Source organism: Lepisosteus platostomus, chromosome 6, assembly GCF_059453375.1.
Source record: "Lepisosteus platostomus isolate fLepPlt1 chromosome 6, fLepPlt1.hap1, whole genome shotgun sequence".
In the NCBI taxonomy this organism is placed as follows: domain Eukaryota; kingdom Metazoa; phylum Chordata; class Actinopteri; order Semionotiformes; family Lepisosteidae; genus Lepisosteus; species Lepisosteus platostomus.
In genome coordinates this window covers 50,428,854-50,447,141 of record NC_142616.1, presented here as the reverse complement: position 1 = coordinate 50,447,141, position 18,288 = coordinate 50,428,854, and the positions used below count along the sequence as shown (strand labels likewise).

The 18,288-nt window shown below is 36.5% G+C and overlaps 2 protein-coding genes across 4 annotated transcripts in view; both read right to left on the bottom strand.

Moving 5' to 3' along the window:
• Positions 1 to 914: 914 nt before the first annotated feature.
• Positions 915 to 4,168, bottom strand: LOC148661840 (sentan-like). Its single transcript, XM_088636222.1, has 4 exons — positions 4,019 to 4,168; positions 3,335 to 3,369; positions 2,827 to 2,966; positions 915 to 1,584 (listed from the first exon to the last, which is right to left on the bottom strand). The coding sequence occupies exons 1-4, from the start codon at positions 4,126 to 4,128 to the stop codon at positions 1,432 to 1,434; spliced, it is 438 nt and encodes a 145-aa protein (XP_088492348.1). The 5' UTR covers positions 4,129 to 4,168; the 3' UTR covers positions 915 to 1,431.
• Positions 4,169 to 10,183: 6,015 nt separating this feature from the next.
• Positions 10,184 to 18,288, bottom strand: part of synpra (synaptoporin a) — a 100,956-nt gene continuing 92,851 nt past the window's right edge. For all 3 annotated transcript variants that reach the window (XM_088636220.1, XM_088636219.1, XM_088636221.1), the window contains 2 exons: positions 14,838 to 15,029; positions 10,184 to 11,924 (listed from right to left, as the gene is read on the bottom strand). In XM_088636220.1, the coding sequence (XP_088492346.1) occupies positions 11,628 to 11,924; positions 14,838 to 15,029 (489 nt within the window). In that variant the 3' untranslated portion in view covers positions 10,184 to 11,627. The remainder of the gene's footprint in view (positions 11,925 to 14,837; positions 15,030 to 18,288) is intronic.

Below are 18,288 nucleotides of genomic sequence, written 5' to 3'. Positions count from 1 at the left end.
CACTTTATTTGAAGTGGAGAAACTATGTACATATACTATATAGAAAAATGACTAAAAAAGGAAGCTTTCTTGAAATGGGTAAACTCTATTTTACTATTTTACGTAGTGAATAAACATTTATATTCATGACTAAAGTGTTAGAAACACAAGTGTAATGCAGTATTTAAAACAATGATGTTAATGCTGCTTATTGCTAATAAATGTGAATTTAAACTTTTTAACAAAGGTAATGAAAACTGTTATTTAAACGAAGGTGAACACTGTATGCCACTGCATCAGGAGGCAAACTGTAAATGCTTTTGTATTATAGCAACTTTCCAATGAGTTTCAATCTGGTTTTATCTCTTGTTCCATACTCCAGTGAACTGAAAATTCACACAAGGAAGGCATACTTGTGCCAGTTTTACATTCAGCAGTTTCCATTTGGATTATAAAACATCCATTTACCTTTTGAGGATGTCCACATATCATCATTTGTGAAGAGGTGCTATCTTGCTCCTGAAGCAAAATATTGCTTATATTTCAAATACTGATATACTACATGGTTACTAAATATGACTCTCAAACACTAAATCCTTTTAGTGTCCAATATGTCTGTTTTACTTTGTTCTTCATTTTAATGTTTAATTGAAATAAATTCTTAGATATTCTTAATTTATATCAGATGGTTTATAACAAATTGAGTAACGTTGATTGGAACCAAGAAGAACATTAGATTGTAATACAAATAATTAATTTACATCAATATTTTTTATTGAGGTTTTGAAAAATTGTTAAAAAATCCAAATTTTTGAAAATGAATAATGATGTTAAACAATGTGAAACTGGACTGAGTGAAACATAGAGGAAGTAATCTATCATCTCAGATGGATGAAATGTAAAGATTATGAAAATAAATGCACTTCAAATCTGAATACACTTCAAAACAAATTCTTTATATAATCATACAGTGTGTTCCAATGTGTGGACCTCATTGAGTTACAAAGATAACAAATTTAAATGATCAATACTTTTTTCTTCATTGTTTAGCAGTGGAGCCAAAATACTCCACAAAGAGTAGACTTCAAAAATACAAAAATATGAAATATAATAAAACCCTTTTTTGATTCCTTAGTGTTTAAACTTGATTTTTTCCTTAGGTTGCCTTCAGCCTTCAGCAGTACTGTAAGTCCTTTATGTAGATGACACATGGAGTAAACAGATACTTTTGTTTATCCTTTTTGGGCTAATGTGTATTTAACATTTATCAAAAACTGTTTAATGTAAAATGACTAAGTGACAATTATGGTATTCAGTGAAAAACATTCCACTTTATGCAAAACATTTATCCATTCATTGCACTGCAAAAGGTTTTCAATCCTTACAGTAGAAAAAATGTTTCACATTTCATTTTTTTTTAGATCAATTCACTGGGAAATGGCTGCAACTTAATTATATTTTGGCTTTCTGAATATCTTTCAAAATGTCAGACATGATAGTGAGACTGATTACTAAAACCATGAAGTCTTCAAGAGCGATTTTCTTTTCTTTATCTTCACTGAGGTCTGCAAAGATCTCTTTGTATTTCGGTTTTCCCTCCTGACCCTGTAAAATAGGCTTATGCTTAGTATCCCTTTTCAGTGCTTTGTGGTGCGTTCTAAGACATACAGCAGAAGGCTCAGTCATTAGTAAATGTGTTGCACTGGCAGTGATTTAAAAGTAAAAAGTTGTTTGTTTTTTTTCCCAGGGAAGAATTACACCCTTTCTTCATTGACAGTTAAAAGGAAAATACTAGTAGACAAGGAAATGTTATTCAGTGACACAATCTCTCTATCTCAGTGGCTCTTGCTATAGGAATGCTCATTCTTTGTTTTCTGGCCATGCTCCTCCATGTACTTTCTACATATAAGAAATCTCATTAAACTACCAAAAAGCAGTGAAATGAAAAGGAGGCAGAAGTCCATGAAATTTCAGTACAATTTGAGGTAGCTGACCAACTGAAAAAAAAACCTTAACATGATCTAAGATGGCTTCTGCTCACACAACTGATTAACTCACTGTGGAAATATTTCCCTGGCATTCTTCCTGAGGATGTGCAGCTTTCTGTTGCAAGTCAGAATCAGTCTTAATGAGAAAGACAGCCAAACTGGCAGACTTTGATAGAGCCCTACAACTGGAGCATACCAATTCAGCACCATTACACTGTGTTGGTAAGGCTGTCATATTTAAGAAAGCCAAGTTGCTGGTGTGTCTCAAGGAACAATTCCCTTAAAAAGGTGGAAACATCTGAGGGGAAAGACAGCGATTGTAGTGAAGAAACACCACAAGTCAACATTTCAGCTACCAAAAACATCCAATGTGGTTGGTATAATCTGTACTACACTGTAAAAGGTTTAGAATAACATTTTTTGTTCTAATTAAAAGATTACTATAAGAATTTGTGTTCTAATTAAAAGATAACTATCACAATTTGTCATACACTTTACAAACTGTATGTATTCGCCTTTCCCATTTTTTAGTAAGAATTGGGTAAGCAGGGAGGTGTCCTTCTCACCTTATTTTGATATACTTATTGTAGACATACTGTGCTGCACTTTTCTGTTGTATATTATTTTTATTTATAGGCTAAACATTTCTAGTTATTCTCTGTCCTTAAAAATGCTCATTTGTAACTTATTGGTTCAGAAACAATAGATTCCAATGCCATGTACAGTAAAAGCTTCTGAAAATTAACATTATAACCAGAAAGTGAGATGAAAGCTTATTGTTTTCAGTTGGATTTAACCCCTTCCTAGCCCCAAATGCAAGACAAGAATGGTGCTTTATACCAGCAGTACAAAGTCTTACCCGTATGAATGCCTGAAACTGTGACAGTAACATTTCTTTTGCTTCTCCTTTGGTGAGTCTCCCATCTGCTCCTGCAGAGTTATAGAACACGAGTGCAGCAGTTGCTATCGCCTTTTCGAGGTTTGAACCTTTTCCCAAAGCTAGGAGCATGTGAGGAAAATAAAATGACAACACTGCCACATTTGGTATTACATGTACTAATACTTACTGTATTTGTCCTTTTCCCTGAAACCTTGGTAATCAATCAAAGAAGGTAAAGTGCCTGCAAGAAACGGATATGATACTGCAAGGGCCAGATTCACAACGGAGTGTGTGTTAATCTTTTTTGGAGACAAGTGGCTACTGGTACAAAGCATCTCTGACATGGAATAATGATGAAAACAGAACTCTGCACAAGGATTGATGACACGTATGAGTATAAGTGAATGTGTAACTGCAAACAGTATGCTTTAGCAGTTCATTTATCTGTAAAGAGGCCACAGGCAACGTTAAAATGGTGAAGACTTACCTTTGACAGAGTTGATCTGTTTGGATACTGGCATGCTGTTTGAACAACAGAGAGGCTATTATTGAGTTATAGGAAAGCACTAGGCAATATGAATAAAAAAAATAACAGCTAAAGGATCTCTTTGTAAGTATTTGTTTTTTTTCTCAGATTTTTAAGTAGTACTCTTATTTTTTAATGGAAAACTTCACCTAGAAAAGTTATACTTATTAATATGGACATATTGTATCAAAGAAGTGAAGTACATTGCTCAAATTTCCTCTTTGAAATTACTCAAACCTATTGTTTTGAAATGTTTCTCACAGTAAATAAGCTCTCCTTGCTCTCCATGGGAGGTGACTTAAAGTCCCACTGCTTTAATCATGAAATTAAATGTTTGTCAGAAACCTCTGTCAGGTGGAAGGTAAACCTATCAACACAGTTCTGTATTAATGCCCTGTTAACAGCAAACAGAAATGAAGCAATCTTTATAACAAGGAATCTAAATGTTCTCTAATCAATTTACCAATGTTTTGGTATTCTTTTAGCTATATTTAAGGTACAAAACCCAACATACTAGCTAATATAAATATTTAATGTAGACAATTGTTGATGTGCTACAAAGTAATTTGTCAAGCATTCACAATGTATTTTGTCAGGTGTCTGATGAAGAAAAAAGTAAAAAAAATATATAAACAATAAACATACCTCTTTGACATTTTCTGTGATGTTAACCGGTAACCCACTTTTTCAGAATTAACCCCCTTTTTATTTGTTAATTGTCCTGCTTGTTCAGAACTCGAAACAGACCCACACATATTAACGCTAGTTTCAGTTACCTACTGTACAATAGGTCACTTAGCAACGGGCATTCTGGTGCATAGTTGACTTTGAGCTTGGCACTTAACATCCAGGGGCTTGAGCACTGTTTACTTAACAAACAGCAATCTGCCCGGAAAGGATGATATAGCTGCACCTTTTGAACAAACAGTACCATATGGATTTACCGGAACACCATATTTCATTTATTGCTGTTTTAATGTATCCAATATAGTGGCAGTATCATCTGACAGAGTGCATAATAGATGCATAATATAGCCATAAAACTGGTACATTCTGATATTTTAAGAGGAAGGATTGTGATGAGGGGCTGGTGGAGATCCTTGTCACATGACCTCTGTTTAGGTCTATCACAAGTCTTTTCACTTTGTTACCAGTTGCCCTTATCCTGTAACAAAAGGTTTGTGCTGATTACAAATAAGTTAATGTATTGGTTGTTTTGTATCTTTTTCGTGCCTGTGGTGGATCCTCAGTCTGGTCCTTATCTGTGAGATTCACTATGTTGTATCAGGGCTACAGAGCATGTCTCACCTCTGGGTAAATGGAGGCTCCCAGTCCATCAGGAGGAGCTGGGGGCAGAGCAAGTCTTTTTTAGCCTGGCCTAAATGTTGTAATTGTCTGTGTGATAATAACATGACCATAGCTGCTAGACACAAAATCTGCCATTTGATGGATTTTTCTTTTTAAAATAAAAAGTTACCTAATGGCCTTTTTGTAATAGTATTTGCACGAGACATAAAAACATTCTTCCTGCAGCAGATTCTAACACTTTTCTTCAGATGGCTTACGCACTAGACACTGATGTGAAGAGTTTTCAAGTTTGGTCAATGAAATGATTGGTGTCTTAAAAGTAGAAACTGTGAGTTGAGTCTAAAACATACAGTATGAAACTTCAGTTGGACAAGTGCCCCCAAAGAGAAGATGCAATTCATTAGGAACTGTGAGAACAAAGATTTTAAATGTATTGTATATAATTATTATTTCAAAATGTTATGCATTGTAAATAAGACTGTATGTTACAGAGACTAGAATCTAACACTGTCATTTAATAAAAGGGGCATTAAGTAAGAGACACATTTGAAAGTTAATGGCCTGTGCTGCAGTAATTACCTTTGAGTAGGACAACTGAATTGCTGACTCACCCATTGTCACTTTCAGCATTTCAGCTGTAAATAAAAATAATTCAGACATGGCTATTTTTAAAAAGCTGCCTCCAGCTACATAGATCAGCACAACATCCCCATAGATTTTCAAGACCTGCTTAGTTACACAAGGACATTTTTGATTGTATTATTATGTACGTAAACCAAAAATATACCAAAAATATTTCCAATAGTCGTGATCAACAGCAGCTTCTTGCTGATAAATCCCTGTACAATATTTAATATTTCCAGAAAATGATAAATGTAGTACCTGAAGCTAGTAAAATCAAGTGCTAATCATCCTCATTAAAATGTCAGTTTACAATAACACCAGGGACCAAATGAAAGTAATTTCTAATATTCATATAAGTCATTATGCAGAGGGTAAAGCACTTTAATAAAAATGCCACAATGTTACATTCCTATTTGCTTAGGGAGTCAAATCACACATTCTGTCAAGCATGAAGCCCATTATACAGTAAGTGAGTCAGTGAAATTAATAAAAAAAGGGGAAATTGGTTTAAATACAGTACAATAAACACATGCTTTACCTCAAAGTTTATTTTTTATAAAATATACATTCTAAATATTTTTCAAAACTAAAAAGTGCTTTACTTAAAATGTTTGTTATAGCATAAATTTTTTTTAAAACTGGAAAAAAAAACTTTACCTTTTCTTTTTTATATAATAAACTTTCTAAACATTTTTAACTTCTAAAATACATCTCCAATTTAGATAAGACAAGAAGTTTAAGAAATATTTTCAGTAGACAGCCTAACTGAAAAAGCTTAAATTAAAACTCAGCAGCAATCTGTCATGTTGTCAGCCTTTGGTAGCTGAACTTGTAAAACGAACTCTCACAACCGGGAGAGGTGATGACAAGGACAAGGATGGAAAAGGCTGACAGCTCAACAGAGAGAACCTTACAACACACACACCTAGACAAGTGACCTTTAGAGCCTTATTCTTGCCTGAGGCTTGTTTTCGGTCAGTTATTTTAGTGTCGACATACAGCACATCACACTTACTCCAGAAGTCAAAACCAAGCTATCTTAGTATCCTGCAGTCAATAAACACTATTTTAAACCTAGTTAGTCAGCCGGTGTATTTACACTCCTCTCTCATAAGCTTAATTTATTTTTCGCTGAAAATATTCTCCCACTTTCTCCCAGATTGTTGATTTTTTTCCCCAGAGTACACATCCCACAACAATGCCTTTTAAACCCTATTGATCTGATCTCAAGTCCTCCTAACAGCTCGGTTGCTGTGTCTTCGTTATCAGCACTTCCCAGTGTTACATAAGGTGGGCAGCTGTATAGAAACATGAGTTTCCTACTCAGGGGTGAAGCGAATATCTCTTTATACAGCAACTTACAATGTGTACGAACTGTGTTCCGTGAGAATATAAGGTTGTGGCACCATTTTACTGACATTTTAGGCATTAATTGATGTTTCCGACAGTGCTTGTTTTTTTCATATGTATTGTTATACTGTATTCTTTAATTCAAAATATTAATTTTATGTACCATTAATGGTTTCAACATCAAGACCTGACCGAAAACAAGGTCCATTGTAAAAGGGAGCACCATGGTGTTGAAGATCTAAAGAGGAATAACGGAAGAATGAGAAGCAGAGGAGAAAGTATGAAATCATTCTGTGTGACTGACCGGAGAACTGAAGTTGGAGTGATATTTTGATCTGAGGCTACATGTCTTCGTATAGCCTGTAATCATCATTGTGCACGAAGATGTGATTAATAAGAGATGTTTACCTGATTGAAGAGAAAATACCTTCTGCCTTTTGAGGACTCTCTACATGTGTTCCAATCTGTGGTAGAAAAAGGTGTCAGGGGCATTGTGCCATGAATATTAATGCTATTTCCCATTTTCACATCGATAACATCAATTGTTTTACCCAAAAGAGCAACCAGCAGCAATTTTTAGCTAGAACAGAGCTTCTATTTTGCCTTTTCAACCAAGGCCAAATTGGTAGTCCAAACCTGCCTCCATCTTACATTTAAGAAGCAATGCCTGCTTTTCCATTGAGTGTGTAGTAGAGTGGTCATTTTGGCTAGCTCAGGAGGGTCAGATTAGTTTAGCATCTTAATTAGGAAACTAATCCAACTTTTCCCACATCCCTACCTCTTCAATGGGCAGGGAATAGAAATAAATCAAAAACAAGGAGGATAACATAAAGTGGATGCGTATAGAAGCTCTAATTCTGGGTTCCATCCTTCTGGTTACATCATCTAGAGCTACAGTATATACTGTATTTATAGTAGAAAGTCATTTTGGGTGATTTAGCCATGCTAATGCCCTACAAAGTGGAAAAATATTTCAAATGTATCTAGTAGGTATAGCGAAAGCATTTCTTTTTTTTCATACCTTGATGTTGGGACTATGTTTCGAGTCCTTTGGTCTGCTGCGAAAAGTTGTTAAAGGACTTTAAAATGTTTTAGTAGCACTGCTGTTGTTCCAGTCACTAATTTTGATGATCCACATTGCAGCTTATTGTGAGAGTGTCACATATGTGGAAGGCAGCTGTTATCACAGGTGAAGCCATTTCCTCCGTTTTTGACACATTGGTTTAAGTAGGGACGTCGTTAATATCCTGAATGTCTTGGGGGTAACTTTCCTTTTTGCAGTGTTTTATTTTCTTTTGTCTAAATGAATCTTTTTCATTTTAACAGAAAACAGTATAAGAAATGTGTGTCCAACATGCTGCATTTAACATATTACCTATGGCTTTAGGAAACTAGGATTGAGGGTCTGTTCTTACAGCCTTTGTATAGGTATGTTTCCTTCACAAGCCTTTTGTAATATAGCATTAAGGTTTCGCACTGTGCAGAAGAAATCGTATGTATATACAATAGATATGGATATTCATACTTCTTGTAGATATCAATATTTACAGGCTTATTAATGTCTGAATAATATACTGGAGTTGCCTGTGTTTAGACATGCTAACAACCATTAGCAGTATGTCTTTCACAAAACAAGTGCTTTGTTTTAGACTTCAGTCTGTCTGTGCCATCCATTATGTACAAAAACTAGACAATATTCTTTCCACAACCAACACAAAACACTTAAAAACTGAAATACAATTAAATACACACAATTAGTGACATTTCAATTTCTGCTTTATTTGTGGAAACGGCAGATGCAGGAAATTAATCAGCCAAAACTCAGTTTGGAACAAGTCTCTGAGCACATTTGGCTGTGTGGACTTTCAAGCTGTGACAGACAGCATTAAAAAAGGGGGCGTCTTTATAAGCAATTTTAATACACTGCCATTCCTTCAGAAAGAACCCTCATCCCAGTGTCAGTTCACACAGTAGATGTGGATGGTCCACGGCAGCCAACTATTCCAGAGCTGACGATGGCAACATCGCGCCCAGGACACAGTCACAATGCTATGCAATCTACTGTAGACAAAAGTCCATGGAAAGAAAACACGCACGTTTAACCTCACGTTTACTACAAAACACACATTTCGAACAGGACAGTAGCACTTTCACTTCGAATTTTCCTGCTGAAATGCTGAAACCTAATCTCATATTAAGTTTTTTCTAAATGTTAAATTAGTTAATGCACAGTATACACTTCAAGGGCAGGACAGTGTTATTATTCCACACATCTGCCACTCTTAAGTGCATCTCCTTGTAACAGAATAAATGGTTGGCCTTCCTAAGCAGTCCAGAACCCATACTGGCACTGAAAGAAAATTAATCTTTGGCCAGGTGAAGGAAGCTCTGCGACCAATGATAACACTGAGATCCCAGAAGGAAGTACAGAAAAGCCTCTAGGGGGCGACTGTCATCATTTTAACATCAGAGCATCTCTAACTTTGTACAGCAGAGGTAGAGGTATGTAAAGTGTGCTGACAAATAGACCACTGTATAATGCCAGCAACAATATTAAAGATTAAGTAACACCATTATTCATTATAAAACAAAAGGATTCTTAAACACCATTATTCATATTACTTGCCTTCCATGAGGCTAACTAATATTTTTAATACTGTAACACAACGGGGGCTCAGGCGGGCGCCCTTGCCGCATTAGGTCAGCCCCCCACCATTGGGGGCTTGAACCCAGGACTCCCGCAAGGACCCAGCCCGGTGAGCCAAAGAGAGATCTCTCGACAGCCCAGTAGCTGTAGTCCTGCTATCACAGGGAAGGGCGGCGACGTCACCGCTCTGGTAAGCTGGATCTTACATAGTGCCTGTCGGCCGTAAGCGTTAAAAATACTTTCGCAAACAATTATTTTAAAAATATGCACTTGTGGTGTAATTTTGTTGCTTTATTCAGGTATGTGATCTTTTCCTGCAGGGATTTGTCCACACAACTTATGTACTGTGGGATTTAGTCCAAATACCACCAAAGAACAAAGTAAGAGGAGTGAGTCTGTGTGGTACTGTATTAATGCACTAATGCACAGCACCCAGTTAGTGTTGCAATCTATATGCAGTGGACTCAGTTCAGTGACCACAGCCTTCTCCTTTTGAATAAGATCACTTTATTAGCCATATACAATTTCTTGCAGTAGGAATTTGTCATAGGAGTGAAAATCAAAAATGGAAGTGTTTCCATAATTAAGCCGCATTTTCATTCAAACTAATTTAATCCTTTTGTTTTATCAAACCGTTTCTTAAACTATTTTCTTCCATTCAAAAAGATGTTTTTAATATTTCACAGGCCACTAACTTTATCTATGCAGTCAGGTGTGCAAAAATGCACAAGCTTTATTTTGCTAAAAATGATATTTTTATATTTTTAAAAAATCTGATAACTACTAGTAAATTCAAGACGTAAACAAAAGAGGAAATCTTGATGTGTGTCTGAGGATTTGTTTGGTCTGCTACACTACAGAGAATGACACATCATTGCATGGTTTGTGCAACATCTTTATTAATGTTATTTGAAATGCATATATAATATCATTCACACTGAGTAATCGCTTACAGATTACAAGAGTATATGGACTCCAACTTTATCACATTTTAATGTAACACTGAAGAGCAAACACAAGGATGATATACAGTATATATATGGTCTAACAAATGCAATTACTGTGATGATTGTGGCCACATGCTTTGAAAGTCAAAAACAAGGAAGGAAAAGTTAAATTACGAATTTATATATGTATAAATCTTATTAATAGTTGTGCAAATTGGGCTTATCAGAACAAATTATTTAAAATGTCATTAAATACAATTTTTGTGGTGTTCTGAATAGAAAAGGAAACAACACTTAGATGAGCTGTGCGGTTTGCAACATAAAAGCATTAATCTGTTATTAGTTGCTACTGGCTAAAAGGTGTTGACATCATAACTATTTTCTTGCATCACACATGCTTTGAAAACGTAGTAATTGCTTACTTTGACTGCAGCAAAAGTTTAAAACACCTGTCCAAATCTTTGTCTTTATTAAAATTCCACAAAAGTACATTTTTTAACAAATGAATGGCCCCTTTTACAAGTATAAACACTAAACATCAAAATACTGTACTCACAAAACATCCACAACAGATATTTCTCCATTAAGGGCAGTCATTTTGTGCAATAAAATCATTAATATCCAATAAAAGTGAACTTGACCCTTTTTAAGCAAACATCTTGTAAAATGCTCCAAAATTAACTTTTAAGAAAAGCAAATAAGTGTGAGGAAAGTATATCAGGATTTTCAACAATTAGAACTAGCATCTTTTATAAATAATTTAAACTTTAAAATATAAGACAAATTAAAAGGAATTAACCTTATGTAAAGCCTATTTTTTATGTAAGTTAACATCAGTTTAATCCTGTCGGCACTATGTGTTATAAAATTATTCAAGTGTGCACATACAGGCATATATATTAATTGAAATGCACAATTTCATGCACTTTATTAACACAATAAAGTAATCTTCAATAAAGATACAAAGTACCACATTTTCTCCACAAGAGTGCAAAACAGTTTAGAAATACTTACCGTAATGATCTGTGGCATAGCACCTATCACAGAAAAGAAATTGCTTACGAACAATTGAAACCACTGCAATACAACATTCAAAAAAGAAAATAAAACCAAAGTTGGAAAAAAAAAACAATTTTGATTTTTACAATAGAAATACTGAGTTCAGGGACAGCCACTCCAGAAAATACCTTGTCTGTACAGACAACCTACTGTAGATATGCTGCATTTTTTACAAACTAGATCAAATGCCTTCCAATCACTAGACTACTAACAACAGAATATATTCCATTGCAGAGTCTAATTTAGGCTGCAACTCATAACCATGAGATCTCCCTTGATTTTCCAATCTTAAATTGCAGTAATGGCCAGGGTACGGATGTTACATTTGATTGGCAAAGGAGGTTGGCCCACTTGGGGCATACCCAGCCTGGCTATAGCTGCCAACCTGGCTGTAGTTGGACTGCTGCCCGTACTCCCCTTGTGGATTGTACCCACCAGACTGGCTAAAGTTTTCTTGATCATATCCACCTTGATTGTAGGGCTGCTGATTAAAGCCACTTGCTTGTTTTTCTGTGCTGCTGGAAGGATACCTCTGTCCGGAGGAATGCCACCCAGTCTCCTTAAAGACAAACCAAATGTTTCCGGCCCACAGGATAAAGTTTAAGAATCCAAATACCTGAAAAGACATCAGAAGCCACAGTTAAGATAGTAGTTTTAGGTAGTTAGTAGTTTATGAACTGATTTCTGAACCACTATAAATAATTTAAACAGAGAGTAAGTTGGGTGGCATGATGGTGTAGTGGTTACCACAGCTGCCTTGCAGCTATGGGGCCATGTGTTCAATTTCCAGGGTGCTACTGTATCTGTGTGGAGTTTGTATGTGCTCCCACAGGGTTTTCCCCAGGGCTTCCTCTGGGTGCTCTGGTTTCCTCCCACAGTCCAAAGGGGGAACAAGTGATTTAACTGGCTTCTGTGATAAATGATGTGTTTGTGTCTTTTGTATCTGTGTGTGTCCTCCAACGAACTGGTGTCCTGTGCAATGTGTATCCAGCCTTGTTCCTGTTGCTTTCTGTGAGAGCCACTGACTCCCCCGCAGCTCTGTGTTGGATAAAGTGGTTAGAAAATGAATGGATGGATAGAGCAAACTGAAACATGATTGTGACAGGCCGTTAGCCAATATTCGTCTGCAAGCCACAGCTGCAGGGAATAAGTGCCTTGATCAGCTATAGCTGTGAGCTCTCCTTTTTAAACTGCCTGTCAAAATACTTACAATTTGTGTGAAGCACTGTGGGAAGGAAACTGGTGATAGGCGTCTGTAGCAGCAGACGTCGGTGGTGCTGGAAGTGTGGGTAACAAGTGTTTGTGTTTGGAAGGAAACCAGTGGAAGGGAAGACTGGTGGGTGGAGAAGGCCGTACACTTGTCCCCAGAAGTGGAACAACATGTGAGAACTAAGATCCTGGGAGGGTTCTGACAGAAAAGGGCTTCTGTCTGACAGACCACGGTATGGGGTTATGCTGGTGGACTCAGTGTATGGTACATGGTGGATCTGGAGGTGTGGATTGTTTTTCCTGGCACTCTGTCAGACTGTAGCCTGACTCCAACTCTCCTGTATGATAAAGTCTGAGGGTGACTGAAACATGTATGTTATTGTTAAAAGTGCCTGTGTAAACCCCAGTCTAAGAGAAGAGGGTTAACGTTGGTGTACTGTCTGGTCCGTGCAGTTAAGTCTGTGTCTCTGTTCTTTGATAAAGAGTAGGAGGGGTTGATTCTCCAGCTCCTGCCTTCCTGTGCTGAGTGATGTTAGGCATATCTACATTGCACGGACAGAGGTCTTGGCAGGGGGACAGTGCATGTCAGACTGCGAGCTATTAGTTGTGGTGAGAATGTGTAAAAAGGAAAGAAAATGTGTAGAAAAATCAGAAATTTGAAGGAAAATGTTATTGTGAGGGAGCAGAGAAAAAAAGCATGGACCGACAGGTGTGTAATAAGCTCACCTGCTGGGATGGGGCCTGTCTGGTACAATAATTTAGCTCAAACTTCCTTTTTTCCATTAACACTGGATGCCAAACAAGCCACCACCTGTCTAAGAGTCTGCCAGCAGTACACCTATGCCAGTCACCCAGACTAACTGAAGCCAAATTAATTAGTTGCAAATTCTCATGCAGCTATCTGAGGCTGAATGCATTGAAACATTTTTACACAATTGAAACACAATTTCCTTCTGTGTATGCCATTATTTTTTCATACTGTCAGACCCCGGTTCAGTTGATGTTTTAGGCTGTAAAGTCATAAAAAATATTTCCTTTTTTAATTTCATCTGGTATGGTACCTGTATGCTCCAGTTTACTTATCAGATTAAATATCAGCTTCATTTGAGATTGCAAGTATTGTAAGCTTTTTTGAATGGTTCAATTGTTTATGCATTCAAACGAATGGTGGGCCTGGGGAAACAAGGACTTAAAACAACATTGAAACAAAGAAGGTGTGTCGAATGACATGTCTGCTATTGAGGTTTTTACAGCAACATTATGCTTCATAGTGTTAGTCCTTATTTTAAATCACAGATTCTCTGTCACATAGGAGTCCTAATTGCACTGTTCTTCTGAAACATAGAATAGGAAGGTAATCACCTACAGAAGAAAAAACACTATCTACTATCTGATACACTTACATCACCAAAATATAAACATAAGCATTAATACATTTATTATAGTGCCTAGCCAGTATAATAACATTCAGACAGACATTCAGGCAGACAAGTGAAATGAATTTCCTTTAGTTTTCATGTATTTCATTGTTCATTAAAATATTAAGATTTAATCTCATATTCAACATCTGTTGAGGTCAATAGCATTTTTAAACTGTTTAAGATAAATAGAGATAATAGCAGGATTAAGAGATAACAGTTAAATGTATCACATTAATTCCACAAATCTGAGCTTAATAGCAATTAAATTAAGCTGTTTCTTAATTAACCTTCCTCCACTAAAACAAATGGGTTGTTTTAAAGAGAGGCTTCTTGCCATACAGAACTGCAGCAAATGCTGACACAAATGAAAATGGACTGAAAGAGTCAGAAATACATATGAGAAACTCTGCTCTTGCAGCTATTAAGTGGCCTCAAGTCCTGAACTTCACAGGAATCCAGCAATCCTTATTCTTCACATCAAAGAACATTGTAGCTTTTCACTGTCATTTATTTTTTTCAGTGTATATAAGAGAGATAATCTAATTATACCAGGAGCTTAGAACAACATCCATATTATTAATATAATTATTTCCATTATATTTTGTTATATTCAGCATTCTTGCTTCTATTATCAGCTTCATAAATCTTTTCATGTATAGTATCTAAATTAAACCAACACTTCTGATGAAAAATCACGAGTGACAATAAATACAGAGTTTTACATTTTACTAACACAGGTTTCAAGATGGCAGTTTCAAGAGGTAGTTGTTATGGTTCGTCACAACAATGTCACATTATATTGAAAATGGCTTTACACAAAAAAAAAATTCCTGCACTTTTTGAAAGACTCAAGTAACAGGAAATGCTGAGTCTGTTCTCGTAGAGCGTGTTTAACTTACCACAGAGGTGTTTAGGCTTGACCACACAGGTCCTCGGACTGAAAGACATTTGTTGGCCTGGACTTTACAGGCCGACATGAGCAGCAGCACCTCATTGGGGTCTGTGGCCACCTTCACATCGGACAGCCCCTTGGCCCAGGCTGAGGAGCTCACCAGCCACATGAAGGAGAACACCACCGTCACTATGAAGTCCTGCATGGGGATACACAGCACACAGCACACACTTTTAAAACAGAAAAACCGAGGTTGGGATTTCAGCACAAATGAAAAATGTCAACAGTGGCGGTAGGCAGAGCGTGTGCTCAAACGGGATATAAATCGCTCCTAGCAAAAGAAAAAAAATAGGACATCCATCACGTAAGATTAATGTCAAATTATTTATTTTGGCTGCAAGTTTTCATTTTTTCAAAGCCCATGCTTAAGGCACAGACGGAAGGAACTAAACCTTTTCAGTCTGAACAGAGAAGATTGTGATAAAAGAATTCATAATTCTCAAAGGCATTGACAAGGTTTACCCAGCAGATTTCTTCCAAAAGCAACAGGAACCAGAGGGCAGAAGAAGAAACTACTGTATATGGAAGTGCATTTAAAACAGAGAACAGGAAGTGCTTCTTTAGACAAGTGTCAGAAAGCAACAAAAATCAGCCTGACAGTTTAGGGGTGAAATAGTTAGTGCCTTGTTTTTCAGACGTGTGGAACATACTACTTTGCCAGGCTGTTGAAATTGACTACCTAGGAATGTCCAAGAAATGTCTCAATGAACCTGTGGGGTTGACTGGCTACTAATTAGGCAAGACAGGTCAAATGCCATCCTTTGAAACCTTTGTAATGTTCTTATGACTCATCACCAATATTCATTTCAGAGGACCTGTTACACATTACGGTACTGCATTTGGACATGCAGCTAAATACAATAAAAACGATTATCATTGCACATTCTCTCTCATCTCCAACCACTATAATAGGAACTAAGATTAATGTAATTAACTTTAAATGATTCATGACTTTTTCCCTTACTTGTTAAAGGCATTAAGCATAAGCAGCAGAGATTAAGATAGATGGTCAAAGTGCCTAAGGAAGGAATCACGGTGTGAATCCACATCACTTGGCAGAGTGCCAGTGGGGTGTCTACCTTTAAAATGAACCACAATCACTGACACAAAGTAGCTAATTTCCTTCATGCAGTCATCTCTCCCCCACTCATTATCATCCCTCCATGACAGGGCATTACAGAGAAAGACTGCATTTCTAAATCAGTCTGCAGGAAGGAAACCCACCACATATTGATTTCTGTTTGTCCATCACCATAAAAAGAACACTCAGCTCAGAAGTACTTACAGTATGTGAATAAAGCAAATTAAAGCCATGCAGGGGGAGAAATAATACTGAAGCTATGAGGGTTCCTGTGGACAAAATTTGTTTTGTGCAAGCTTTTAATAAATATTAGTTGAATTCAATATACTGTGAATATTCTCTCATCGAATGTTTCATGCAAAGGACTTGATTGGATTCATAAAAAACCCTGTTGAATTTCTGTGTAGGGCCTGTGTAGATTGAACTGCATCTACGGATTTTCCTTTACAAGCTTAAAGCACATACTACACATCCCCACAATCAAAAATGTATCAGCCTTGAAACTAATGTTCTAGCCAACGTTTCTGTTCTTATTACAATGTAGCTTTATAGTCCGTGGAGCTGGGAGGTGAGTTACAAGAAATAGAAAAGATTTCAAAGTAAAATGAAAAGCTCTCTATTAAAACTTAATTTCATGGCAAGAGCAGGCTTTTATGCTTTCAAATCCCAAAGACCAGGTGATTTGTAGTCTACAAAGCTGTAGTAATCTCTTCAAATCCTAAATCAGCCCCTCTATCCACTGTCCTAATTTACTTGACTGATTAATGATGAATCTATTAAACAGCAAATATCCTAGAATATTTTAAGATAGTTACACATCACTTGAAAATATTAAAATATTTTTTAAAGTCAACAGATATCAGAAAATATTTTAAAATCTCAATACAATTCCCATATATCCACATAACACAGCTAGATATCAGCCATATCGCCCTGCAGCTCTCAACTGGGTACCCACTGAAGCTAAGCAGGGTTGAGCCTGGTCAGTACCTGGATGGCAGTCCTCCTGGGAAGCTATGGTTGCTGCTGAAAGTGGTGCTAGTGGGACCAGTGGGGGTGCCCACCCTGTGGTCTGTGTGGGTCCTAATGCCCTGGTATAGTGGTGGGGACACTATACTGTAGAGGGCACTGTCTTTTGAATGAGACGTTAAACCAAGGTCCTGACTCTCAGAGGTCATTAAAGATCCTTGGGCCAAATTCCTCCCCTCAGCCTTTACCGTGGCCTCCAAATTGTCCCCATGTATTATTGGCTTGCATTTGCCATGTGATGGACTGGCGCCCTGTCCAGGGTGTACTCTGCCTTGTGCTCGTTGCTTGCCAGGTAGGCTCCCGCTTCCCGCAACACCAAATCTTGTTTTAAATGTGATATCTTAAAAATACTTTAGGCATCAGTCAATCATTTTAAGACAAATTTAAATCACTTCAAGTTAGCTTTATATTTTAATTTATCTTAAAATAACAATATATTTTAAAGTTACTGTATCTCAGCTTCATTTCAGCATATAAATATCTATACAATAAAAACATTTTAAACTAATTTCTGTATGAAATTTCTCAAATATTTCTCAAAATTAAGTGAAAAGTATAATACATCTTATAAATATTCAAATATACTGTATCTTAAAATAGTCTGTCGTGCCCTGATGGTTGTTCATTATTGTACAATATATGGTATATAACAATGTTATATTCTTGTTTTTTCATGAAGAACCAATAAACAAATTGAACATAAAATGCTATGTGCTCCAGATCTGTGATTATCACTCCTGGTCCTTGAGTCACTGTCCTCAAGATTTTCTAGGAAATTCAAACTCTTCAAGGACTAAAGACTTGTAAAGATTAGCAATTAAAGCCATTTAAATCAATAAATGGGCCAATTAAGTAATTACAAGCTCAGGTAGAATGAAAACCAATAGACACTGTGGTTCTTCAGAAACACTGCCCTAAATAATAATGAGACTTACCATCCATACTGTTTTACATTATCACACTATACAGATATTTTAACTGGATATATACAAAGCATGCTTCATATTTTGTGTCACATTCCCATTCCTGAAGAATACATGATTCTGTACTGAAAATGATCAGGACTAACATGGTGGGTAAGATTCCAAGACTCTTCTGTTTTTTTCTCAAGCTAAGCTCACAAGTAATCACAGTAACTGAGATTGAGATAGTTCAGACAATTGTTCATTGAAGTTTAGTGGAGTAAGTGTTCAGTGAAGTTTTTGACCACAAAAAATGATAGAAGTGTCCTTTAAGACCAAGAACACCTTGGAACATCTAAGTGAGATGACAATTCTTTTTTTCTTCT

Bases quoted from the DNA above. Each gene is read 5' to 3' on its own strand.
- LOC148661840 (XM_088636222.1), bottom strand. From the start codon at position 4,128: ATGTGTGGGTCTGTTTCGAGTTCTGAACAAGCAGGACAATTAACAAAT. The intron at 2,967-3,334 runs GTAAGTCTTCAC...ACATGCTCCTAG, and splicing joins ACAGATCAACTCTGTCAAAG to CTTTGGGAAAAGGTTCAAAC. The intron at 1,585-2,826 runs GTAAGACTTTGT...CCTATTTTACAG, and splicing joins AGTTTCAGGCATTCATACGG to GGTCAGGAGGGAAAACCGAA.